Here is a 26,375-nt window from a genome sequence, read left to right as displayed (position 1 = left end):
TTGTGTAAGGCAGAGCACACACACTACCCTTTGCAGAGCGGTCTCCTGCCTTTCTTGTGGTGCGTGTGCAGCCGTGGGTGAGTACTGGTGGAGGGGTGCTAGCGCCTTCTGAGGAAGGGGCAATGGGTCTGTTCCACAGAACATCTGCCTAATAAAAAGGCAGGTGTGGAAAGAGAGATTCAGCTGTGAGACCATGTGGAGAACAAGCCACAGAAATAAAAGCTCTGGCTGGCTAGAGGAAGAGTTCAGTTTGGGGCACCACCATTACTGATGGATTTTGTTGCAAAGGGGAAAGCAGCAGCAGCGATGCCTTCTTGCCTGAGTTAAATGAACGGTGAGAAGCTGACCCCTGTGAGCCTGTGCTCACCTCCATCCAAGCCTGCCGGCAGGGTGCTACGCTGCAAGGTGCAGGGGTGCAAGGGGACCAGCCTTGCCTCCCTGAAGTGGTCTGCAGGGGTGGCGAGTGGTTGAACTGGGGCTGGTCAGGTTCCTGGGTGCTAATGACGTTCTTCACCCCTTTTCTTTTCAACTTCCAGGCACCTGAGAACAAAAAACCCCTGTTGAAGAAAGGGTCAGTGCTAGGCAGTTACCTGCTGGATGACAAGCCGGTCAAACGGTTAGATGGGCGTCTGTGTTGTGTTTGTGGTGTCGGTCCGTGCCCGCTGGAGTACCCTGTCAGTCCAGCTGCGTCCCGTGTCTAGTTCTCCCACCTTGGTGCTGGCTGGTTTGGGGAGCGTGGCAGGGGGGTGACCGTGGCTCTAGCTGCCTCTCGGCGTCAGGTGGTGCTGGCTCAGCATGAAGCTGAGGATGCTGTTAGCTGATTCCCACAGGCTGTGCCCCCCTCTGGGCTGCTCCTACGTGCGGGGAGCAAACCTAAATGCCATCAGAAGCTGTGAGAGTGTTCGTGGGACAGGAGTCACGAAGGCTGCCTCTGACCGAGTCAGGCAGCTCCGTTAGAATGACTGGATCATATCCCAAGTGTGCCAGCTCCTCCTCAGGCAGAAACCCTGTCCGCTGGCAACTCATGCCAGAGCTCATATCCCTGGGACATGGGAGAGGGCAGGAGTTGCACAAGGCTGGTGTTCTCTCTGGCAGCTGAAAGCCCCAAGGAGAGGGCCCAGCTCCAGGTGGGTTCGGGGTTTATCCTGCCCATCTCTCCGCAGCTATGCAGATGCTCACCTGGCACACCGGCCTCCCCTTCAGCCAGGGCAGGTGAAAACATCTGTAAATGTCTGTGTGGTTAAGACCTTATGTTTTTTTCTGCTCCCCCCACCCCTGACATGCAGACTGTACAGTGGCTTCCATACCCACAGGTGCCTGCTTGCCTGACCAGTGCTGGCATGAAGCACCAACCCTTGTGAACTGGTTGTGTGACCAGCACACCAGTTCTGGCCAAAAGCCTGGTTCCTCTGGGAGGCATGGGAGGCCAGCCTAGAGCTGGATCTCTCTTGCAGCTGCTGGCCCCAAACAACTTTTAAAGGCGGCATGCTTCCCTGTTTCCTACCAGGTCTCTGCAGAAGGTTCCACTGTTTCCCAGTTACTCCTGGTGCCAACCAGAGACATGTGTCTAGGCTCAGAGTTTCTTCCAGCTTAGACTCACCAGTAATGCTTGCAATTCTGGTAGTGGCATTTAAGAATTGAGCTTCAGACTCCTGGGCTCATGGACTGATGGAAAATGGGGTGAACTGTGGAGCAGGGCTGATTCTTCAGCCCAGGCTGAGGTTGCTTGAATAGGTCTGAGGCAGGGGCGTTTTGTGGCTGTGTGACTGGTAGATGTACCATGGGATCAGACAACCGAGTTCTCCCATCCTCCTCCCCAGCTATTTCTTGCAAAGATCCTGCTGGCTGCTGCTGGCGTAAACCCACCAGAAGGGCTTAACAGGTGGAGAAGTCTGGCAGCGAGGGTGATGTGAGAAGGGGAGAAGTATTTGTTGGTCCTGTCTCTGTCCCAGTGCTGTGTCACACCTCAGTGCTTGAGAAACATGAATAAAATCCATTACATCTGGAGTCACTGTCAGAAAGTTTTGTGTTTGTCCCTTTTTTCCCCCCACTGAAGAGGCCTTTGAGACTCAGCCCCTCGTTGCTGTGACTCCTGGCTGTGGCAGATGGGGGCTGAGCCTGGAAGGATGTGTCTGGTTCCAATGGGGAGAGGTTCCAGCTGGCCTGACTCTGGGCTGGCGTTTGGGGCAGATGCAGGGAGGCCAGCCAGAAATGTGAGGTCCCTTCTACGGAAAAAGTGTAGGCATGGCGGCAGGTGAATTTTGCAGCCCTGACAAAGTGTACTTGCAGATGTGAGAGGGGAGAGTTGTTGCTTTGATTCCCACACTAGTAGCAAGAGAAGAACATTGCAGAGAGAAGTGGGAAGTGCTGCCTCTGAAGAGAGTGACTGAAGCAAGCCTCTGGTCGCTCTAATTTGCTTCCAAAAGCGATCTGTTGGAGGGCAGTGGAGATACCTGAGGTGGATAAAGCCCTTCAGCTGAGTTCTAATCCTTCTCACTCCATTTGTCTAGTTCTTTAACCACAGAAAGCCAAGGCAGAGCTATGACGCTGCCTTGCTCCTCAGCAAGGGTTCCAGTACTTTACATCGGTTATTCTAGCTGTTCTTTTGGAGATTGTTCCTCCACTTGCCGTACCAGTCTACTCCCAGTGAACAAAGTGCATCGGCCTGTTCTTGTACAGGTGCCGTCAGTGCAATGCCCGTTCCCCACTGCCACGGCTTGGGCAGAGGTCCTGGGGATTTTTTTGCTGTTGAGAGCGCAGCGTGGCTGGTTGGAGGCTTTAAAAAATAAACCCCTTACAGGTCCTGGCTCCCTTACCTTGGGCCAGGCATGATGCACACCAGAGCAGAGCCAACACCAGCCAAAGCAACCCTGGTGTGAGCATTTTCTCTGCAGTTTGCCCACCTGTGGCAGGTTGCTGCTGCCTGAGCTCAGTAAGACTCTGCTCCAGCAGCGGTTGGAAGTGAGGGGGACGGGTTTCCTGGACCGCAGCTTGTGCCCTCAACAGAGCACAGCGAGACATGTGTGTACTGCATGCAGCCCTTTGTGTGCTTTGCCTCGTTTTTCAGCGCTGGGGGAAGTGGGTGGCAAAGAATCCTTGAAAAATCTGGAAGGTGGGATTTTTAATTAAAATTAGTGAAATATATGTCAGCACATGTGAGTACAGCATAGCTCAGGTGAGCTGTCTGTTTCCCTAGGGATGCTACTGATGCCTTAGTCACAGGGCGTATGGGGAGTGAATGTATAGAGTGCCTATATGCACTAATTGGATCGCATTGGTTGTTTTGGGAATCTGCAACCTTCTCCTCTTCCCCTCACCCCCTACCCTCCCACCCTATTTGTGATGCCTGTGGGCTTTAATACAGACAGCTGGCCTCTGCGGACCTTCCCTTCACCTTCCCGGAGGATGTGGCAGTGGAAGAACCCAACAAAAAGAACTGTAGATACATCCCAGGCAACAGGATGTGCCTGAAGACAGGAGAAGGAGGCAGCACAAACTTCAGAGAGAATAGTGGAGACACGGAGAGGTGGTCATTGGTAGCAGATGCTGAGTGGTTGAAGATGACTTTGAAGGGTGATGCTGACTGTAGAAAAAATGCAGATGGATTAGATGATGCTCCGTTGCCTCCTAGAGGACAGCCTGTTGGCACCGAAACCAGGGTGAGTCTAATTACTTGGGGGTTCTTCCTCAAACAGCTGCTACCAGGGACTTGAAGGTTTCTGATTCTGTTCCCATCTAACTCCAGCTGCCTAGGTTTATAGTGCAGGGGTCCAATGCCTAAATCAAAGCACAGTCTGCAGCTGGGCTGTTCAAAACTGCGTCCCTTTTTTCCGTTGTAGCTCCAGGCACTGGAACCAGCTGGCTGTTCCCCAGACCGCATCTTTAAAGTGGTGTTTGTAGGAAACTCTGGTGTTGGGAAGAGTTCCTTCATCCACCGCTTCTGCTATGACAGGTTCTTGGCTGAGCTCAATGCAACCATTGGTAAGTAGTAGGGTTCCTGACTTATCTGGCTATGAAGGGTGGGAGCTTTTTGCCCATATTTTAGCCCAACTAAAGGTAAAGATGGTCCCTTTTGCAATTTTGAATCGATCTTGCAATTTCCCTGAATTAAATAGTGTTGATCTTGGCCATTGCAATGGCAAGCTGCACTCTCTCCATTCTATCTTATGATCATTGTTACCTTCCTGACAGGTATCGATTACCAAGTGAAGAGTCTGATGGTGGATAACACCCAGGTTGCCTTACAGCTGTGGGATACAGCTGGACAAGAAAGGTAAGCAATGTATGTCAGGATGTCCTACTGCCAGGCTCAGTTTAGGAAGCAGGAGGAAAGTGCGCACGCCTGGTTTCTGGCTTTGGACCAAAGAGGTTGCAGCAGCTATCCCAGAGTTGCATCTGCAGCAAAGGTCTGTGTCAGAATTTCTAGAAGCTGTGGCTGTGAAGCAGAGCCCAGGGAGATAACTCTGAGGACTGGGGAAAAGTAGTTATCCGTATGTCTGACCTGCATGCTTGTGGCTTCAGGTAGTCTACCCATAAATCACTGTATGGTGCGGCACGCCAGGCTCCTCTAGCCCTCAAGGCTCTCCTGCATCAACCTGCTGCTGGGAAAAGCTGCAGGGCAGGGCTGCAGGGCAGGACAGAGATGAAGGCTCTGGGTAGACATCCTGTTCTCAGATTCGGTTGCATGACTGCTGTCCCCAGCTGCTCACCGCCACTTGCTATTCAGAGGGTAGAAGGAAGTGTGGGAACTTTTCCAGGTCTGACTTAGACAAAGCCAGGTGAATTGGCTCAACCTGTGGGGAAGGGGCTTTGAATACCCTGCTGGGCTCTGTTGGTAAGGTTACTGGTCCCCTCCACTGTCCCTTCTGCTCGTAGACTCGTGGAGGTGATAATCCGTGGTAGAGGGATGGTGTGGCTTTTTGTGACAGTGAGTACAGGTTCCCCATTTGAATGGCTCCAGTTTCAAAAGCACAGGCTTTATCACTAAATATGACCGGCACTGTTGGTGAGGATCAAGGTAGTAAAGGACATACTTGACACTCATCTGCTACTAGAGAAGAAGGCCCACCACCACCGTCATGTAAATTACATTTTATTTAGGATACACTTTGAAGCTAAAGATGGAAAGCTATTTCAAGGGGGCCGTTAACCTCAAGAGCTTGGCAAAAATAAGTACTGGGTGTTTGGGGCTAAATATGTTATGGGGGCAGGCCTTCAGGAAGCAGCCGAGGTCGTGGGAATGTTATAATCCTGAACTGTGCCAGCAGAGCCGTGATGCTTTCTACCTCAGTCAGCTAGACCACGCAGACTTGGTGGAAATATACTAAGTAGGAGTATCTATGGAAAAGCAAAGTATTTCTTCCAAAATCAAGCCTCATGCTGAAGAAATAATGATTTTTGAGGGGACTCCTGTGGTTATTTTGGTGCTGAAGCTGAGCAGTAAGGGGAATTGTTATGACATGCTATGTGACATTTTGCTGAGGCCAGGTTCAAGATCTAGTCTCTTCTAGTCCTTCTGCAAAGGACCTTTAGGGTAGCCCCCTGCGGCATAAGCAGGTCTTAGGTGTGTACTTGCAAGAGGGAACTTGGCTTAATGCTGATGCTGAAGAGACACCTGGGAAGAAACAAAAGCTTTCCTTACTTCTAGAGAAATATTAATTATTTCTAACTGGAGGTGTCCAACTGTGAGCATCCAATGGAAGAGACAGAGGAACCCCTTGGAGCATGCAAGGAGAACTCCTTGGTGACCTCCCTGAGACCAGTGCATGCTACATTTGATGGTCCATCTAGAGCACTTAGCCAGTCCCGTTGTTCCAGAGGTGTATTGTGACCACCAAAGATACAGTCTGCGCTTTCTCCGTTGGGTAGTTGCCAGAATGTCACGCCCTTGTCGTAGTGAGAAAGACCAGGCTTCAGGCAATCATCTGAAGGGTTCAGGAGGGTCACTACTTGCTGTAGGGTTTTTTGGCCCTTAATAGAATAGGAGAGCTTGTTATCCTGCGCAGGGCTGCAATGCAGAGCTCTCCAGTGAGATCTCAGGACTTGTGTTGCATTTAATTCCATCAGTTTGCAATCGGTGTGGTTATATCGTGGCCCTGACACAAACTGCTTACAGATTTTAAGGTTTTGATTTGGCCTTGGTTTTTTGGTGTTGTAATTTACTCCCAAAATACAAGTCTGTTGTTCTAACTGATACCCAGAGGACAAAGTAGATGTCTGGTGGGAGTTTCTCCTGGAAATTGTGTCTAACTGCTGATTTTATAGATGATGGCATTGCTTTATAGATTCAAAACTGGGAACAGGCTGTAGTGATGCAGAGGTCTTAACTGCTGCTTTGGCAGCACTGGGGCAGACATTATGCATGCTTAGTTTATACTGTGGCACAGCTTAGTCTGCAGATTCTTCCAGACTCTAGAGAAAGGTTGTGGGTTTTTCCATCCAGTTCCCTTTTTAGAGGCAATTACCTTTTCCTGTCCCACCTAAACAGATTCCTCTGTTCCTTCCCTCCTGACCTGCAGAGGTTTTCCTTCCTGCTTTCTCAGCACCATGGGTTTGCAAAGACCCCTGCTCGCCCACAGCTGGATTCAGAGGAGCAGGGATCTGACGTGTCCTTACACAGCAGCCCCAGGGGACACATCCCAGCCCAGGGGACACGTCCCACACCCGTAGGACGATCCTATTCTGTTTCTTGGCGTTACGCACCTGCGGTTCTGAGAGTGCCTTTGGTTTCGTTTGGGCTCAGGTTCCGCAGCATTACCAAGCAGTATTTCCGGAAGGCGGACGGGATTCTGGTGATGTACGACATCACGGCCGAGTGCTCCTTCAGGGCGGTGCGGAACTGGATGAGCAGCGTCCAGGTGAGAGCTGGGGTCAGTGGTGGTACCGCTGCCGTGCTGCAGATCAGCTCCAGCGGTCCGGGGGTGATGTTATCCGACGGCCCAGGAGGTCCCGTTGAGCTTAGGAAGATGCATTATCAAGGCAGATGCTACAGGTACTGCCTGTGGCAGTCACTCAGGGACCAGGGGCTTCTTGTTGAAGGTAGCCCATGGAGGGAGGGAGGGCTGTTTCTGTGGCAGGTGCTGGGACCTGCCCAAACGGTCGCGTGTGCCTGTGAGTAGCCTGTGTGCACTGGCAGCATCTCCTAAACACGGTCACATCACACCTCTGCTCAGGCAAGATCTCCTGGTGTCCAGCCCACGCACAGGGAAGGGAGGTGGTGCGGGTGTGCTTAGGCTCAGCTTTGCAGCGTGCATGCCCAGCACTGCGCGCAATCACATCCTGACTCTGCTTTGAGATTTCTAGAGGAGACTGAAATCCTAGTAATAGCTTTTTTCCCCCACATCCTTTGCTTCAACTTTAACTGTTGGTTTGTTTTTTCTTTTCCATTACATTTGGTGACGGTGCATTAATAGTGTAGTCTGGCCCCCTGCTTTTTATTTCCAAACTCTCACTAGAAGCACTCATCTGTGGCTTGTATCTGCTTGGGGAGACAGAAATACCTGTCTGTGTAATTTAACTAAGTTGTGTGTAGGTGACTCAGAGCCAAAAGGAAATTATCAAGGGTGGTTTTGTTTTGATTGTGCTGAGTCTCAACAACCAAGATCTAAGCAAAATGAATAAGCACAGTTTGGAGGCTTCTAATATTATTAACTTCCACACGCCTGTTGCGGGCAAAAAGACCCAAAACACGTGGCTGTTTCTTTGGACTCAAAAAGATCAAAGGTTAAGATTTTCAAAATTAATCAGCCTCTGAAAATCAGGCTTCTTTCAGGAAGGTTAAACTGAACACACAGAAAATCAAAGCACCCGAAATCTGTAACTTTTAATAATCTGTCGTCTTTTCCTTTTTGCTGTCATAGTATTTATTTTGCTTTGAAGCTGTTCAGGTACTGTAAGTCATCCAGGGCAGTCAAGTTTGGAAATAACTTTGAACACAGTTCTGCAATCCTTACTCTGGTGATGTCCTAGTAAGCCAGCGGATCTAGCGGGAGTTTTACCATAGGTGATGGGCTCTGGGAATTGTCTGGGAATAATGGCTCCTACAGAGACCTTACGCAAGAGTTGAAAGTTGCTTGGCTTGCTTGGCCAGTGGATTTTCAGCAAGGGATCGTTGAGTTTAGGACAGCACATCAGACAAACAGTACGGCACATACACACAATGACTGAACTTAACAAGAAGCCCTGCCTGAACTTAAATTCCCAACAGCCTATGGAGCAAACCGGTTTTCTTTAGGCTTCTTGTTTCCCAGAGAAGAACTTATGTTCTGTCTCCCGCCTCTCAGCATCCCAGCTGTACATACCAAACATTTGAAATGCACTCCCATAGTCTGAGCTTCCTTCCACAAATCCCTGGGGCTATTTGAGGAATGGCCGTTTAATGAGCTAAAGGGCCTGATCCTGCTGCCACTGAAGGTCTTGTTTGCATGAGCTGGAACAGGATCTGCTCCAAGGTATTTCCCTCCCTCAACTGAGTCTCTAGGGTGCTTTAATCTGTTTCTTTTGCAGGAAGGTATCGAGGATGGGGCTGTGGTCTTTCTGCTTGGAAATAAAATGGATGCTGCGCAGAGGGAGACCCGGAATGTGCCCAAGGTGGAAGGAGAAAGGCTGGCAAAGGTGTGACTCTGTGCTCTGTTGCTCAGCTTGCCCTGCAGCCTCCCTCCAGCTGTGAGCAGGGCAGCCTGGCTGGCAGGAAGCCCTTCTTGGAGCCATTTCCCAGTATGGTACCTTCCCTCTCCCCTCCCACCCCCTGTTTCTCCAATGTAAACATGTACCAAGGCCCTTCTGGTACAGAGAGGATGAGGTGGCGATGGGCATGGCCCTTGAGGCATGCTCATGTATTTCTCTGGAGGCTTGATGCCTCCTTACAGTGGTGCTCAGTCTTTCTGAGGGGAGCATGCATGGCTGTCTTCCCATTTGAGGACTCCTCCAATGCATGCTCTGCAAAATCGTCCTGCCTCCTTCCTCACTCCCTCCCTCTGCGTGCCCACCGGTACCTTGGCCCCTGGGTCGGGGGAGGCAGGGCTTCAGAGGTGTTCCCCATCTTCCGGACTCCGCAAGACAAAGGTAAGGGAATCCAAGCACCCTGGGCAGATACCCTCTCTTCCCAGATAACTCCCCGGGTGTTCCCTTGTGGACACTGGCTGGGCCCCCGGTGCTGAACAAGCATCTCCCTTCACGGGGTTGGTGAGCAGGGTGTGCGCCCCAGCGGGGTGGCCACAGCCACGCTTCTGGCCCCAGCTGCTTATGGCAAAGTTCCCGGTGGTGAGGGTGGGCCAGCTCCCAGGGTGTGGGTGAATGGTGAGGGAGAGCTGGCAGCCAACGTGGGTGCTTGCTGTGCTCTCTGGCAGGAGTACAAGGCTGTCTTCTACGAGTGCAGCGCGATGACTGGCTATAACATCATGGAGCCCATGCTGCACATGGCCAGGTCAGTGGACAAGAGCCGTTGCTCCGGGGTATTTCCCCAGCTGTGGGTAGCTGGTGTGGGCTCTTCTGGGGAATGGGCAGGAAGAGGGGGTTGTCAGAGGCTGACTTTCTGCCATGTCACGAAAAAGACCTGGAGCAATACGCTCTTCCCCCGAGTCTAGGTCCTTGTCTTCTGTGCCTGGAGAGCACCAAGTGTAGACTGGGTGTTATTGCGTGCAAAGCTTCACCTGGCAGAGCTGCCTGTTGCAAGATTAGGAGTTTAATTCAAATATTTCATCACAAACACCTTGTGCACTATCCCTGATTTTAAGTTGGAATTTTCACTTTGAAGTCTGCGTGCATCTCTACGGGTTTTTTTTTTTTCTTCCTTATCTTATTAAGCATTATAGAGAATGTGATATTTTGGTGGTAGTATTTTTAAAGGGCGATAAGACACTTTGTAAGGATTAAGGACATTTGCTCTAAGATTTTTAGTTTTTAAAAAAGCAAGTGGTTTTAAAAAATGTCTTTGAAATCTTGCAAGAAAAAGTATCCTTTTGTTTTCTTCTATCCCTTCACTTCCTGCTGCAACATCTCTGTTAAATTCACAGCAGGACCTAGCTGTTCATTAACTGAGATGATTTACTTACAGCTAGGTAAATCACAACTTCCATAGCATATGCCTTCAGCGTGCTTTATCACCATGCTGCTGCCTGAGATGGCCGAGACAGGTGAAGCAAACAGCCCGGGATTCTGCCATCGGTGTGGGACTTTGAGAATAAGGCACAGACCACTCGCACCCCGGTCTGGTGCTCTGACTACCAAGCCATGCTGTCCCCGCTTGTATCTGTCCAGTCTCGTTCCCTGTTCCCTGGAAATTCATGCTCGTTTTCTGTGTGTGGTTTATCTAGTTACAGACCTGTCTCTTCCAGAGAAGCCTGGTCTTTGGGCTGGATGTTTTTTACAATTCTAAATGTCCCCGGCTGATGGGGAGCAAAGGGCAGAGCCAAATGCCTCAGCAGGAAGATCTCAGTAACAGGATTGTGTTCTTGTTCTGTGCTGCTTGTTCCAGGTTGCTGACAGCACAAGAAGACAGGCAGAGGGAGAATGCCCTGCAGCTGGAAGATATCAGCAGGAGGAAAGGGTGCTGCACCTAAGGCACATCAACGTGTCAACAAGAGACGTGTACCAACACTATTCCGTGAAGCTGGGGTTCCTTTCAAGCAAGCCAAACCTGATGGTGTCAGCTCGGCAGAGACTTGGGGAAGCTGAAGCTTTTCCCCATCTGGGAATTTCAAGCCACTAAATCAGGCCAAATTGTGCATATGATCTGCCCTGTTCCATTTCCAGCTTGGCACACAGCCCTGGTCTCTGAAGGCCTCTGCTTCCTGGGGGAAATTTGGCTGGTCTTGGCTAATTGCACGAACCGAGCCTTCCGTCCGGAGAGTTTGCTGCCCTGTGAAAGGATGAAGTCTTGTTCCTTCTTTTTCTGGCAAAGAAGTGGCCAAGCAGCAGAGAGCAGAGGATGCAGTGGGTGCTGTGTTAAATATAATTGTAGTGTAACAGGTAAAGAAATTATTTTAAATTGGGGCTAGCTCTAGGTAGCGATCCATCCATCTCAAAGCGCAGCATCTCTTGGTTCCGTAAGAGCAGAGCCCCGCGGAAAGCCTGCTCTTGTGGTAAGCAGGAAAACCTCCAGCGGTTCCTGTAAGATCTGGATCAGGCCCTGTATTTACTGTGAAATTAAGATCTGGATCAGGCCCTGTATTTACTGTGAAATTTGTTTTGACTTACCAAAATTGTAGTTTACTCATTCCCTATGTGGATAATAATTTGTATGGATAAAATGAGTCATCCTGACGGTTTTTTCCCTTTGTTACCCTAATGGACCTTGTCACTGTCCCTCTCTTACTGTTTACAGAACACAGAGCAGTTGCCCAGGGACTCGCAGGCGCTGGCATGTGCTGCTGATTCATGACCCCTTGCAGGAGCTGTGCTGTACGTACTAGGGGGTTGTATTATAGCCTGTTTTAAGGCTGAACACTGCCTGTTTCCTCCCATTCTCTTCTTTCCTGAAAAATCTCCAGCAACTAGGAGGAAGCACCTGCAGTACTGGAAGATCCCACCCCGCTAGCCCGACCACAGTGCTTTCCAGTGGGCTGGAAGCACAGGGCAGCTGCGGGTGCAAAAGGTGTGGAGCAAGGTGTTCTCTCTTGGGGTGACCTTGTGCAGTAACCTCGCTGTGCCAAGGAAGGGCCTGAGGAAGAGCAGGACTGAACCTGTTCCCATCGGGAAGGGGCCTCCTTGGCACTGAGTGGGGGGGCATGGCAGGGCAAGGAGAGGCGTGGGCTGCGGTGGAACTGATGCCTGAAGCTGCCTCTCAGCACAGCTGCTGCCGTGCCTGCGCACCATGCACTCTCTGCGCTGGCATGCTTGCTGTGTTGTAGCTCGGTTGCTCTTAAAGCCTTGTGGGACTAAGTGAGCTTTTTTTGTGATGCCCTGTTCCCTTTTGTCGTTGAGCCTGTTTCTGTATGTGACTTTGACGTTCTAGGCGCGTGACGTGATGCTGCAGCCATGTCGCAGCCCCCCTCAGCAGGAGAGGGAAGGTTTGTGTTTATCCACTGTCTTTCCTCTCTTGGGATAAGGCGGTTACTCTCAATAGCTGCTTACTCCACCAACGTCTCTGGGAATCTCGCATGCAGGAAAACTGCTCTGAGTCACCTACAGCCCATCAGTGTTACACAAAATTTCCATGGTTCCTCCCAGTGCCTGTAACTTCCTCTTTCCTATCAGGACTATTCCTCTGGAAGAGCAGGATTCCTGACTAAAAGGAATAGCTAAAAGCGGCAAGCCCTGCTCGGTCCTTACTGCTGGCTGGCTGTGGTTCACGCTGTGTTTAACTGCAGTAACGCCTTCCAGAGACTGGGAATCAGAAAGTTAAAGAGGTCTAGAAGGAAGCGGGGCAGCTGGTGTGGAGCCAGCAGTAACCCCAGCAGCGCTGCCAGTGGAACTGCCTGTGCTTGCAAGAGTGATGTTTGGCAAGGGAAATCCTCTCTCTTTTCAGAAAACACCTGTAACCTGAACACAGATGTGGCTTTCTGCCTTTCTAGCCAGGGTGGGTGTGAAGGAGCACAGGCGTTGACCCCTGCTGCACAGGGCAAGCCCACCACCTGAGCTGGGGGAGCTGCTGTCAGTGGTTCCTCTGCATCATGCTCCAGCGGCACGTTAATACGGAGTGGTGCTGACCAAGAACTGGCATCTTTGGTTGGGGCACATCAGAAATGCTCATGGTTACGTACCTGCAGCAGCAGGACTTGGGAAGTTGCTGCAGAAGGAAGAGAGCAGTAGCCACTCTGCTGTGGTGGTCTGAACGTGCACCTCCCATGCCGTGTACAGAGACAAAGATGTAAAATACAGCTGACACAAATTTGGGCTGGTCTATGTATTGCCTTTATCAGCGCTGTCATATTGCAACAGCAAGAACTACCACGTGTTGTTTTTTTTATGTACAGCCTTAAGCATGTTTTCTTAGTGTGCAAGCAGAGTACAGGCAATAAAGAAACACTGTCTTACAAATGGCTGCGTTGAGAGATTTTGTTTTTTTTCAGGCACTGCAGAAGATTCAGCCTTCTTTTTTCAGTCGCCGATTGTAGCACAACCTCCCCTTCTCGCTGCTCAGGAGGTGCCGAGAAACCTGTCTCTCATGGTGGTACACATGGGAGGTTTGTAAGCTGGGAGAGAGTTGTTCGGGAACCCATGTCTTAGAGGCAGCACAGGAGCAAAATTCCTCTCCAGTCTTATTTTTTTACCTCTTTCAAGCAGCCAGAATCCAGGTGATCAGGGAAGGAAGAGCAGGGAGGCGAAAAAGGGGAGATGCTTCTCCAGTCTGGGGGGAGTGCAGTGCTTTCAGAGAGGGCAAGTTCTCACCTTGTACCTGTATTTGTAGAACCAAACATTTGTTTTAATAATTTGCCATGCATATTTTTCACTAGAGTTAAGAGTTTGGTCGCTTTTAATCCTTGTGCCCTGGCATGGCTCCAGCTGCATGTTTGTGCATTACTGAACTAATCTCTCTGCAGCTTTGACAAAAGGAATTATTACTCATTTCCCCTGCTATAAGTTGATACCGCACAAGTAGCTCATTGTAACGTCTTTTTTTAGCAGGAACAGGGTGGACTTTTGTTTCAGCCATGACAAAGCGGCATGGCGTTTGAGCAGGTTGCGCTTGGACAACAGTCAGCACCAGGGCAGGTTTTATTACTGGATGTTCTTTTGTTGTCTCTCTGCACAATATTTAAATGTCCTGTTGGAAGACGCAGACACATACAGTCTAGAGGGGCACGTTGTTAGTTTTTAAACGTGTCTGATACCACATCCAAGTTAGACCAAAAATCCTAATTGTACTACATCCCCCCTGTTTTTGTCAGAATCTCTCCTGCCTCTAAATGAATGGAAGCCCTGGGAGCAGCCACTCTTCACAAGTGACTGCTGGAAACCACGGTGTAAATAAACAAGCAAACAACGGGGATGTCCTGAGGTGGCATGAGATGAGGGAGGAGGCAAAATAGACTCTGCCTGGGGGCTTATTCCTGCCCTGTATTGGCTGCAGTCTCTGAGGGGACAGGTGACTTTTTGTACATTACCTGTGTAAGAGATTTTGGAATTGTTATCACAAGAAGGCACTTTTCTTATAGCTTGAGAAGCCTTATCCTGGCACATGCAGGGGTGCAGCTGTGTATACAATCAGATCTAGGGGCAAAGGTGAAAAAAACAGCTGCTGTGATAAGCAGCCATGGTCCCACCAAGCTCTGCAGGCAGGCAAAGGGACTCCGCACTGCCTTGCCTTGCCTTCGACTTGGTCTCTTTCATGTTGATATGCCAGGGATAAGCACAACAGGATTACCCTGACAGCCTCTCATTGAAAAGCCAAAACAGAGCTAAAGAGAGCACATTAAGCCACAGTGTTAAGTTCAAAGCTTTCCCACAGAACAAATGCAGGGATCGCAATGGTTTGGAATGCTGTTTTCCTCTACCTTTTTGACCCCAGCAGCCTGAATTCCAAGGGACGGTTTCGGTTTATACACATTTCATCAGTTCCTGTTATGGTGATTATGGAGTCTCACACACATTATTTTCTGCCCTGACACCCTCTGTTTGTGTCTCTTTATGTTCCTTTCACTTGTTCATTGCTTAGTCCGTATATATTGGCCAAATACTTAAGCTCCAAGTATAACAGTATCTCATAGCTCATGCTATATACCTTTAAATGCTCATGGTGGAAATCTCCTGCCCCGTGCCAACAGATGCACAGCCCTGCAGCTCAGAGCTTCGTTAGCTCCTTGAGCCGCCGTCAGTCATCAGTCTGCTGTTACCTAGCTGGCTGTTTATGAGTCACACAGCAATTTCAGTTGGCGCAGCTACAACAATCCAGCTCCGAACTCTTCAGGCCTGCGAGGCATGTTTCACACGCCTATCAAACCATGCGGTGTAATAAGGGCCCGATCCCACAAACACAAGCAGAGCTGTGCGCTGCTGCCCAAATGACTAGTCTGCAGGAGACCTGACCAGGGGAAAATTAGGGTTTTTTTCAAGATAAACATGTATCTCCAGTAAACATACGTTACTCCAGTAACAAGCTGAGGGGTGGGATGCTGGGTGTCCTGTGTGTCTCTCCTTTACCTGCAGGCCTTGCCAAGCACAGGCAGTACTTGTGCCTAATTGTGCCCGTTTGCTGGCCTCGCTGTTCTCTGAACTCCTGAATTACCAAGCTGATTATAGTGCTTAGCTATACGTTAAATAAATATACGTTAAACAAATCTGTGCACAAGGCGTAGGGCAAACTGACTCTTGTAAAGTGACGAATGAAGCCCCAGGAGGATGGGGAACAAAGAACGGATGGGGAAAAGAACGCCATTATCTAAATTGTGCAGAAGGAAGTCTCCAAGTGAGGAAGCTCTGGCTGCAAGAGATGAGCTGGCAAAATGCTGCAACTTGCAGAGAATTCGTTGAAAGAAGGACAAAGGTAATTGTGGCAGTGGGACATTGCGGCCTCCGACTCAGATAGCCCCCGAGAGCGGGCAAACCCCGCTGGGGAGCGTGCGGAGTTAGTAGAAGCTTCAGTGGTGCTGTCTGAGGGTGCGTGCTGGTTTGCATTGGAAGCGAGCGACGTGCAACCAGTCCTGTGCACGACTGAAAACGAGTGTAACGTGCTACGATGTGCAAGTAACGCGCACCCCGAGCAGCTCGGCGCCATGCCCGCACCCAGCGCTGCTGCTCGACGCTCTGCTGCTGCGGCGCGGCCTGTGAGGCGCTTCCCCAGCCGTGCCGGGACCCCCGCTGCGTCCTGCTCTGCCACCCGCTCTGCGAGCGGTGCGACGGCTGTAACGGCGCCGTGCGGCCCCGCTGAGCGCTGGGCCCTGCGGGGCTCGGCTCGGGCTGGCCCCACGGGCTGCCGTGCCCGCTGCAGGCCGGCGCGGGGGCGGAGGGGGCGGCTGGGCCGAGCGCTGAGGCGGAGGAAACGCGGGTCCCGCCGCGGCCTGGTCCCTGCGCGCCCCGCGGCCGGGCTGAGGTAACGGCAGGCCGGGCCCTGCGCCCGTCGGGGGTCCTACCGTACCGGGCGGAAAGCTCCGGCGCCTCCATTACGGAGAGCAGCACCCCCAGCTCGGGCCCGCTGCGGCACTGGGGAGGCCGGCGCGGTGCCCGCAGCCCCGGGGCGGCCCGTGGCGAGCGGCGGCCCCAGGTGCCGTGCCGTGCCGTGCCGTGCCGTGCCTCAGGGCCCGGGGAACGCGGGGAGGCCCCGCCCCGCCCCGCCCCGCCGCGGCCCGGCCCGGCCCGGCCCTGCCCTGCCCCCCACAGCGTGAGGCGCGCCGCGCGCTCCGGTCCGCCGCGGCTCTGCGGAGGGTGAGGCGGGAGCGGCGCAGCCCGGCATGGCGGCGGCCGGGGGGGAAGGGGCCGCGGGCGGCCGGGCGGGGAGGGCGGGGGGCGGCGGGGGCTGCGAGCGGCAGCCCCGGGGGAGAACAGGCGCTGCCGCGGGGCCGGGCTCCGGGCTCAGCCGCCGGACTCTCAGGCGGCGGGAGCGGCCGCCCCCTCGGCGTTGCAGCTCCTCAGCGGCCCCGGGCGGCGTCACCGCGCTTGGCTTCGGCGGTTTGTTTTGTTAAATCAGTGTTTTAACCTGTTGCGGGTGCGTGTGTGTGTGTGTGTGTGTGTGTGTGTGTGTGTCGATGTGTGCGTGTGTGTGTGTGTCAGCAGCCCTGCCCGGCCCGCGCCGTGGGACGCTGCTCCCCGCACTGCCCTGATCTCCTGTCACGGTGTTTATCTCCCTCTGCCTTTGGTCCTGGCCCGTCTCCCCGGTGTAGGAGGAAGGCCTGGCCTCCCAGGTGGGCTTGTAGGGCCCGCGGAGGCGGGGGAGGGGAAGGGCCAGCCCTCCTTCGCCACAGAATCCCACCAGACCCAGGCGGTGTGCCGCTTCCTTCATTTTCTGGAAGCCGGATCAGGTGGGAAGGTGATGGCCATGGGTTATTGTGCGGCAGCGCTGCTTGCCATCATGAGCCTGTCCCGCTGGCCTTTGCTCTGTGTCATCCTGTGAAGGACATAAATGCTGTAAATTTAAAAAGCCCCAACTCTTGCGGAGGGCTTTTGTAACCAACCTGGTGCAGTATCCTGTTGAATTTTAGCAATGACGCACCTTTATTTCAGGCTGCTCTGTAGCATCCCTTAAACTATGTGCTTTGTTTCCTTTGTCCCCCTGCAGTGCTTGCTGGCTTGCTCTGAGATTTCACGTAGTGTCCGCTCAAACAAGCTTTTATTAAAATGGCATCACCCATCAGAGGTCATGCCCAGCGGTGGCCTTTTGTTGGAACAGTTTTGAAACAAGTCCCTGTTGCCAAAACGCGTTTCCTTCACCATCTGCGAGGCCACTGCCTGGGTTCTTAGGGAAGCTTTTGGTGTGAGGGGATATCTACCTCCTGGTGGTGCTGAGGCTGAAGAGCCCTGGGCATGTCATCAGTCAGGCAATGGTCCATCGCAGTCCTCCTGTGCAAGTTGCTGCTACCAAAGGTGACAGCCTGTGGTGGAGGGAACAGAGCACCTGCCTCTTCTGAGCTGTTGTTGAGCTCAGCAGAAATTAGAAAAGCTGATGCAGAAGTATCTGGCGTATTCAGATTCTCTGAAGGGCTTTGTGTGCCTGGGACAGGCAGTTCCCAATCTGCAAATTGTTGGAAGCTGGGTAATGTCTGGGGCAGCGTCACTTACGCTTTACTTGAGGCATCTGGTGACAGGTCCCCACCAAAAGCGTGGTGCTGGTTTGCAAAGGTGGGTCTAGGCTCTGGTTTGCTATGGTTGCTCTTAGGTGCCGGTACTTGGGAGTTGGATGTCCTGGCTGAAAGCTTCGGTCATGCGTCAGAGGAGTCGGCCGCTTTTGAGCTCCTCCATGTAACTATCCTGAAGTCATGTCGTTGTTCTGTAGTTTCCTGATGATGTCCTTGGGTTCCTGACCTGCATGCCTTTCTGTCCATATGCTGTGTTTCTGCAAAAAGCATGGTTTATTCCACACTGGTGCATATATTGATTGGCCTGTGGCTCTCTCTCAGTAATGGCTTGCCTTCTTGGTGGAGTTCTTCTGCAGTGGAGGAGAAAGACTTCCCCAGTTGCCTGGTAAAAGTCTGGGCAGTCCCTGCTGTATGTTGACTCCAGTAAACAATAAGAGCACACCTTTTCTATGTGCTTGAGATAATGTCACTCTTGCGACATCTCATTTTACTCTGGAGTCCAAGGTGGTTAGTCTGTCCTGCAGTATGTTTTGTGGGAGCTTAACAGTCACGTTTTCTTTGTCCTGTCTCAAGGCAGGCGGGTTAAAGGGGGTTTGTTCTTAGTGCAGAGAGCAGAGCACCAAGTACGAGGAACTTTGACAGCCCAGCTGGGGCTGTGGCTCTCCTCTTGGATCTAAGACAAAAACTGTCTTCTGAGTAAGCAGGGAATACCCACCCAAGAAGATTTTTCCCCAGTGCTTTAGCTTCCCAGCCTGCTTGTGCAGAAGGGAAGTCTTATGCCAGTTTGGAAGTGGGCAGGACTCTGAGGCTTCTCTTCAAGTACTGTGAGGCACATACAGCCAAAATCTTGGCTCTGTGAAGGGTATTTTTGGTGCAGCTTCCTAAAGTTTATGTTGATGGGTGTGAGATTCTTCGGCAAGGGGTTGGAAGAAAGCTGCTTGTATTCCCTTATCAAGCAAAAATGCTAGGTGGGAGTGGCTGATGGAGTGCTATCTATCCCTGTTCGGAAGTTTCCAGCAGGCGTATTAGATTATTCCCAGCTAATAAAAGTTGTAGCACAGCTCTAGCTGTTCCCATTGCACATACACAGACCAGGCAACAACTCTCTTGCTCGTGAGACAGCCCTGCAGCAGCTGACTGATGAGCTATGTCTCCTCTAGTTGAGTCATCGCACAGGTAAATTTACTCATTGCTTCTACAGAGTTTGGCTTCTGCTCTAAGGAGTGTGTTGGGCTACTTGTTATGCATAGGAGGAGAATATGTGTTTACATGTATTTTACATGTAACATCTCTGTCGCTGTAAATGCTTGTATGTGGCAGACCGTCCTGCCTGATGTTTCCAGCTGGTTTGGTCACCTATAAAGCAATCATGCTGTCACTTTCCTTGTGCCTTGTTTTTCTTGTTTTCTTGTTTTTCTTGTGCCTCCTGTTTAAGACAGAAGCTTAGAAAAATAAAGGTAAGTACACTGACTCTGAAAAACAAAAAGGGGGAGCTTTGCTTTTTGATGTCCCAGTCTACTGCTGCTATCCCCAGTGGCCTCATCAGTCTTGCTCTTGAAACCTCCTGAGAAGATGCTCTCCTGCTCCCCACCTCTCCTCTCTCCAGGGCTCGGCACTGGGCTATCTCCAGCTCTCCCTGTGGGTGCGCACCGACTGCTGAGGTCATGGAAAGCCTGAGGGAGGGTGACTCCTGGAAGTCACAGCTCATCTCAGCTTCCCTGGCTGTGAGGAACAGAAACCTTAAGTCTCTGTGGTTGTTTGAAAACCTTCAAGGTACTGAAGGTGAAGACCAGGTCTCAGTCCATCTCGCTTGCTCATCCTGCCTTTCAGACCCTGAACATGATTTTCCTTTGGCCACAGCAAAGCCAAAATGGGATGAACAGTGGCAGTGTTTGTAAAATCGTCCCATTTTCCCCTTCATTTTTGCACATGCATTTTGGCAGAGCTTTCCTCCAGGGTGGTGACCATCTTCCCAACCTGTGAGAAACGTGCTTTTCCCTGCTACCTCATGCCTGCAGCCAGGGTGTGGAGGGAGAAATGAGGAACTGAGGAACGGCAGGGCTGGGGCATGGGGAGGAGGTGTTTTGTCAGTTCTGCGGAGAGCACCTCATACCATCCTTCCCCATGGCACAGGTCCTGTTCGCTGCCAGCCCCTCCTGGCAAGGATTAGCACTGTAAGAGCAGCGTTGCTGCTGAGCATCTCTCTCACCCTGCCTGCCGTGTGATCTCAGCAGCCTGGCATCCCAGGGAATGAATTCAGTCAGTCCTGTTGGTCCTGCATCCTGGCTGCTGCACAGTAATAAGACTCTTGGCAGAATGAGCAGGAGGATAGTTACCATTTTGCACTCCTGGCATTGCATGGCAAAGAAAGAGGTGTGTTCGGCAGCCTGGGCTGCGTTTGTGTGTAATCAGCTTGGTCCGTGTTTCTAACCCGAGTTCCCTTTGCTGGTTGGGGGCTTACGGCTCTCCAGTCCGAGCTGGGAAATGCTGTGCAGCTCGGCAAGTCCGTTTCTGGCAGAAGTGCAGTAGGCTCAGCGCGGGACTGAAAGCGTAGTCAGCTCCTCTGTGGAGGGGTACAATCATGAGTAGCTGCTAGTGGTGGCAGGATACTGGTCTAGTGGGAGAAGCAGGGGCAGTCAGGAATTGTGCTCTGTGGAGGTCAGTGGAGGCATCCTTGGCAGCTCTGTAATACAAGTGTATGACTTACCAGCGTAGCTGGAGTATGATCAGTGGATTCTTTGACTTCTTCACTAATGAGATCCAGTTAAAAAGGGGACCAAATGTGGTCTGAGGTGGGAATTTCTGGGGAAGAGGTTTTTGTTTTGTGTGAAGTGGATCATGTTCTGAGCCTTGCTAACCTGTTATCTGCCAGAGCAACAGCCACGATGCCTGTGTGGTTGTTTTCAGGGAGTGCTCTGATCCTCAGTGACCACCACACTGCAACAAATACAATAAAGAAAATAAGGGGGAAGGACTGTTTTGGTCAAATTTATAGAGTGAGCCAGTTGGCAGATGCCATTTCTGGCACGTCAGCCAGTGAGTGGGACTTCTGGTGTGCTGGACAGGGCAGGAGTGAGTCATGGCTTGTGAATGTCAGTTTTTCTTCCTAGCTTTAGTGGAATCCAGAAGGGAGGAATTCATATCCCACATTTCCCCCACGCAGTGCCCTGGAAACAGAGGTGACTTGTTGTTTTTCTCCATGGTCGCTGTGAGCTGCCTGCAGAGCTCCCAGGGAGGCGGTGGGCAGCTGCGTGTGCAGTCACGGCAGTGTACAGCGAGCGGGCAAGCCGGGCACGGGGACACGTGTGTGGCAAGCACTGCCTTGGAGCGGCCAGCGCTGGAGCAAGGAGGGGTCTCAGCTGTGTGTGGCGAGTGCTGGGATCAAGGGCCGTGCCCATGGGAAAGTGTTGGGCTTCGCGCTTGGGGGTTCGGCTGTTGTAGCATAGAAGGGATGGGTCCAGTCCCGTGTGGAACTACAGCTGGCTGACTAGTTGAGCTGCCTGCGAGCTCCTGTTGGCAGCGGCAGGTCCCCCCGGCTGTAAGGGGTGGCCCTCTTCCATCGTCACTGCGAGTCTGGGCTTAGGTGGGGTCTGCCAGAGGTGAGGTGGGGGGTTTGATGTGGGCTCCGATTTACGTTGCCCAGTCAGAGTGGTTTTGGAGGGATAAATTTCCCATTATTGGGAGGACCTGTGTCTATATTTGGGGAGTGGGAAGTGGCGGGCTGGTTTCTGTGCCTCTGAGTCCCAGTTTGCTGGTTTTTTCCTCATCTTGAGTGGGGAAATAGTACAGGCTTTGCGCCGAGCTCCTGTGCTGTACATGGGGAATGAGGCTGTGCTCAGCCTCGCAGATGGGCTCTGCAGACTAACAAAAGCTGCTCTGTCCATTGTGCGCTGCCCAGGGCTTACCTCCAGTGTGTGCAGTGTGGCCCCAGACTGGAGGGAAGGGAACTGAAACCATTGTGCTTACAGCAGGAGAAAAATCCCGGTGGCTGACTTCACCAGACCATTTATTTACCCTCAGAGCTGGTCAGGCACTGGGGAAGCGGGGATCCTGGCTCCCCGGTGTGCTGCCAGAAAGCTGGGAGCAGGAAAAGCAGACACAGTTGCAGGGGAAAAAACTCGGCTTTCACTGATTTAACGAGCTTTGCTTTGGCTGCATCTGTCTCTATGTGGAAGAAAACCCCTTGCAGAAAAAAGGGAGTTTATTGTTTGCTACTTCATCCAGAATTTTAACAAGTTCTCAGAAAAAAAAGAAGGGAGGAGCAAGCCAATTTAGAGAGCAGTGAAATATCCAAATTAAATCAGTGCAGCTATATCAATGTAATTCTTATCAGTGGTATATTTACAGCGTGTAAGTGGGAACCTGGTTTGCCTGTGTATGAAGGGCATAACTGCTGCACATCAGCAGTATCCTCCCAGTTTTTGACATTGATAATCATGTCGGGCCAGTTCAGGTGCCCTCTCCCTCTGTCACCCTGACCAAATAGTCTTTTTTTGTTCTCCTGTGTCTGTACACGTGGTTAGTGGTTATCAAGTCAGGTGCTGCTGCCTGCACATGCACCACTGCAGTGAGGAACTTCTGAGAGGCAGGAGGGTGGTCAGTGCTGAAACACCCTTTCACCTGAGGTCAGTAATAGGAGGATTATTTTCTGTCTCAGAATTGCCCTGATTATTTCCAGAATGGATTTTAGAGTTTTATCTAAATTCTTCAGAAGCAAGAAGTGGGTTTTGGTTTCCAGGTTCCCTTGATATCCTAGAGGGCCCTCATTTTCACAGCGGGTATTTAAGTACTGACTGAAACTTGGGCCAAAATGAAGGTAGTTCCTCGGCTTCTTCAGAAACTTTTGGCTGTGGTGTTCCTGGATTCTCTCTGAATATTTTTTTGCTTTTAATGTTTAAGGACTTACTGAGTGTCTTAACCTACAAGGGAACAGTGCTGTGGACTGCTTTTCTCCTGCTGCTCACTAATGGCATGGGGCACACAGAGAGACAGATGATAAGCCTGCCCAACGCTGGATGTTTGCTGTGTTCCTGTCTCTTAATGTGCAGGGGCAAATGTGCTGCTGCTTTCTGCTGAGCTCAGCGAAGTAGTCTGAATTCTGAGTATGTGCTAGTAGCATTTGGAGAGGCTCCCAAGGGACAAAGTATGTGGTTTCTCCCATCTCTTAAAGTCTTCCTGAGGCTTCCTGGTATTTGAGGGTTAATCTAGGGTATCCCAGAGTTGCAGAGACTCCTTTTAGCCTTTAAAATTTTAACCTTTAAAATAACAGGAGATCAGATGAGATTATATACTCCCTCTTGACTTGAAAATTGACCTACAAGGTGGGGGGATGGGGAGGATTAAGTTTCAAACTCCTTTTAGGCTTTCATTTCATGAAGTTTGTTCATACAGGGCAGGGGTAACCTGGGGGTGGGGTGGTGGAGAAATCCCAGGTAGGATTTCCCAGCTTCGTTTGAAGTCCAGCTGTTTTGTGCTGGCAGCTGTTAGAGGAACCCTTTCCCAGTTACTTATTCCTGCCAGCTCTAAATGAAACGGATGATACGCTGAGACAGACTGGCCCGAGTTTTGCAGTGGTGATAGCTCTGTACCCTTGGTGGAGAGCTGCCCTTTGCCTGTGCCTGTATTTGAAGTGGCGGAGAGGTCCTGAGCAAGCCCAACTCCTGGTGCCTCTGCCTGCAGGTCTGCGTACGGGCTGGTGGAGCGAGGTGTTTCAGGGAAGTGGTTGATCAGGGCTTGCGGCTGGGAGGTTTCTTTAGAACTGGTTGGCATGTGCTCTGGGGTCAGGGACTTCTTTTTATCTTTTTCCCCTGCCCCTAGCCTTGGCGAAGGGCCAGCAAGTAATTTCCTGGAGGACAGCCCTTGCCTCCCAGTTATTTATTCTCCTGCTGGTGCCTCCCTGTCAAGTTTGCAGGCTGGTCTAAAAACAGCTGCGTAAATGGGTTTGGTGGAGTCATTAAAACCTGCTACACAAGAGCAAGGCGGAAGGGGGAGGAATGTTTTATTTTTGGCTGGGGGTTGTTTAATTTACTGGAAGAATGGTCCTTTTCAAGGCAGCCTTAAGCAGCGTGGATTGAGCATTGTTTCCTGCATCGCTCCTATAGCAACAGGAGAGAGGCAGCTCCTATGGACTTGGACTTACAGCTCTGGGAAATGAAATGTCATTTAATTTGCCCTTGACTGTGCTTGATATTTGATCTGACTCTAGTAAAATGTTTTTAGCTCTGGAGAGGAATGTAAGTCCTCAAAGCATTCAATGATCGCTCCAAAACAGCCTTGGCGACGCAGACATCATGGATATATAAGGACCTATGGGCAGAAGAGACTTCTTGGCCATTCCTGGTGCTGCTGCTAGCGAAGTGGGTAATTACAGGTGCGAGCGTGTTCCCGCATGAGGTGGCTGCCCTAGGTAGGGAGGGAGGCTCCTAAAGATGTCACAGGTATCTCTCCAGCTGCCATGCTGAGGTGAGAGCTGCTGTCGCCCCGTTCTGTGGCTGCATGATGCTCCCTTTTCTGTTGATGCGCTGGGACGCTGCAGGAGTGGGTTGCCCTGTTCCTAGGACCGCAGGTACCTGCTCCGTCGCTGACATGTTGAGAGGTTTTCTCTGGCATGCCTGGCACCGGTCCTGAGCTAATCAGCAACATGGGTGAAGCAGTAAGACCGTTAACTGTAGTTTCCACTGTCAGATCCCTTCTCAGTTACTACGATCTTTGTGGAGTTGAAACAGATGAGCTGCCTGGGAGATATCTATGAGCTGACTCCAGAGGTTTTTGTTTTGTTTGTTTACACTGCTGAAACTTCGAACAGGAAGAGCCTACTCAAAGCAAAACAGGTTTTGTGCAAAAGCTAAAGCTGCTGCCAGCTTTTTATGTGCTTCTTGCTTTGTGCTGTCTGCAGTCATGTGTCTCAGGCACAGGCAGGGCAGTGCTAACAAGTAGCTTGAAAACTTTGCGTTTTACAGCTTCATGTTCTGCAGTGCTTTTCCAGAGGATGGAATAGCTCAGCAGATGGAGGATGGATGCTGAGATGCAAGGAGAGCGAATCCACCCCTTCTCTCTGCTGGGAGAGTCGCTTGATCTGTCTGTGCTTCTATTACAACGTGTTACATCTTTTTTTCTTTGTTGGGGTGCTTTGAGGAGGGAAAGGGTCTTCCAGGCAGTAAGATTATAAAACATTGTGTCATTGAGAAGCTGGAAATGTACCCTATGGTGGCAAACTGGCTGCCTGCCCTCTCTTCCAAAAACTGCTTCATGTATTTTTGACAGTGGGATTTAAAGTCCCACAATTCGTTCATGAGCTCGGTGAGGTGAAGATGATGACCTGCCATGGGATACGTACCTGCTGCTGTGGGCAGGTGGAAAATCTACTGGCTTTTAGCTAGTCACCTTCTCACTGCAGAGTTGATGGGGAATTAAAACTGAAAGTACCTCTGCAGTGAGACCGCAGCCAAATTTTGAGTGACTCTGTGCTAGCTACAACATAGCACGTGTTCTTAGGTTAGTCTTTGCCCTAAGCTCAAACCACAGTGTAAAATCCCAGCGATTTGTAGGGAGTGAACAAATAGTTGTCATCGCTGCATTGTTTGGAGAGCACTTTGAATTCATGTACAGAATTGCCTGAATAGACTTTGTGGGGGCTGGGAGGATTTTTATCCTCCCAGGATTTTTAGTGCTTGTTGGCTTGGTCCTAGTGCTGGCATGGCTACAGGGCAGGGAGGTTTTGTGAGTGCTCCCTGAAAACGCTGAGGACCCAGTGGCTTTGCCTCTGAAAGCTGAGCAGAAAATGAATGTAATGAATAGGAAGGTAATGAATGGGAAGGGATCAGGCGGAAAGCTGATTCTGCACAAATTGTTTTGTTGAGAAATGTGGTTTAATGCTACTGGTAAGTTCTCCAGTGCAGACAAAGCCCTGCTTTAACCCCCCCCCCCCCCCCCCCCAAAAAAAAAAAAAAAAACCACCCACCACAACTCTATTCATGGGCACTGTGGGTTTTTTTTTGTTTGGGGTGGGTTGAGTTGGGAAAATAGAATTTAAAATACTGATAGGCTGCAGTGAAGAGTTTGTCGTGTCTGTTGGCTAAGCCTGACCGATGTGAACTGTTGTTCCTGGTTGTGGCAAACCCTCGCTGCTATGAGCTCTCTGCAAACACATGCCAGGCACTGATTTCTGCGCTTTGAGTGAGAGAAAAGAGGCGGTTATTGTTCCTCTCCTCAGTTCAACGACTAGTGAAGTGGTTCCTGTGTATAAATAGCGTAAAGTGCTTCAGGATCCTTTGGGATAAAGGAGGCCTTATGAGATACAAGAGGATGCTGTTTGACGCAGAAGGAGTTCCTGCTGGTCGTGCAGTGCGTGCCGGTCTCTGGCCGGCCCTCCAGCTCGCGGTGGGGACAGGGTGCTTGGAGGGGCAGTTTGTTTCCCTGGTTATCCACTTCTGGGAGCAGCAGACAGGGGCTTTCTGCTCGCAGGAGGTGGTTGTGTATGTTTTGTTAGGACCAGAGCACCCTGTGAAGGATTTTTTGTTTGCTTTGTCCTAAAAGAGTGCTAGAGCACAGACGCACAGAGTCCCAAACATGCTCAATCACTCTTTCATTCTCTCTCACGCTTTATTTTTCTTAATGGTTGTGAAATTGATTTCACGCTGAGTTTCCTTTTATCTTCAAGGATCCCAAAGCCAGCCGCCACCTTGCCCAGGTTTGATTAACCCGCTC

The 26,375-nt window shown here is 51.1% G+C and overlaps 2 protein-coding genes and 1 long non-coding RNA gene across 10 annotated transcripts in view; 2 read left to right on the top strand and 1 right to left on the bottom strand.

Moving 5' to 3' along the window:
* CRACR2B (calcium release activated channel regulator 2B) overlaps positions 1–12,978 on the top strand; it is a 39,746-nt gene extending 26,768 nt beyond the window's left edge. The window contains exons 11-18 of the mRNA XM_013298260.3: positions 537–616; positions 3,365–3,659; positions 3,840–3,981; positions 4,192–4,273; positions 6,743–6,857; positions 8,506–8,613; positions 9,348–9,424; positions 10,475–12,978. Coding sequence (XP_013153714.3) covers positions 537–616; positions 3,365–3,659; positions 3,840–3,981; positions 4,192–4,273; positions 6,743–6,857; positions 8,506–8,613; positions 9,348–9,424; positions 10,475–10,559 — 984 coding nt within the window. The 3' untranslated portion in view covers positions 10,560–12,978. The remainder of the gene's footprint in view (positions 1–536; positions 617–3,364; positions 3,660–3,839; positions 3,982–4,191; positions 4,274–6,742; positions 6,858–8,505; positions 8,614–9,347; positions 9,425–10,474) is intronic.
* On the bottom strand, positions 12,830–16,198 carry LOC129785116 (uncharacterized). 2 transcript variants are annotated; one of them, XR_008748689.1, is made up of 2 exons: positions 16,016–16,198; positions 12,830–13,705 (listed from the first exon to the last, which is right to left on the bottom strand). It is a non-coding gene; the product is annotated as an uncharacterized LOC129785116 (long non-coding RNA). The 2 variants fall into 2 exon arrangements; XR_008748688.1 differs by having other exon boundaries at positions 12,830–13,336; positions 16,016–16,174.
* Positions 13,863–26,375, top strand: part of CD151 (CD151 molecule (Raph blood group)) — a 38,272-nt gene continuing 25,759 nt past the window's right edge. For 2 of the 7 annotated variants that reach the window (XM_055813304.1, XM_055813311.1), the window contains exon 1: positions 16,204–16,302. The gene's annotated coding sequence lies outside the window, so the exon portion shown is untranslated. Of the gene's footprint in view, positions 15,425–15,481; positions 15,971–16,203; positions 16,303–17,413; positions 18,846–23,658; positions 24,040–26,375 lie in introns of those variants that run through there. The other 5 variants (XM_055813307.1, XM_055813309.1, XM_055813308.1 and 2 more) reach the window with 5 other exon arrangements.

The sequence above is a fragment of the Falco peregrinus genome, chromosome 9, assembly GCF_023634155.1.
Source record: "Falco peregrinus isolate bFalPer1 chromosome 9, bFalPer1.pri, whole genome shotgun sequence".
Classification (NCBI taxonomy): Eukaryota; Metazoa; Chordata; class Aves; order Falconiformes; family Falconidae; genus Falco; species Falco peregrinus.
This window is presented reverse-complemented; position numbering and strand designations above follow the sequence as displayed.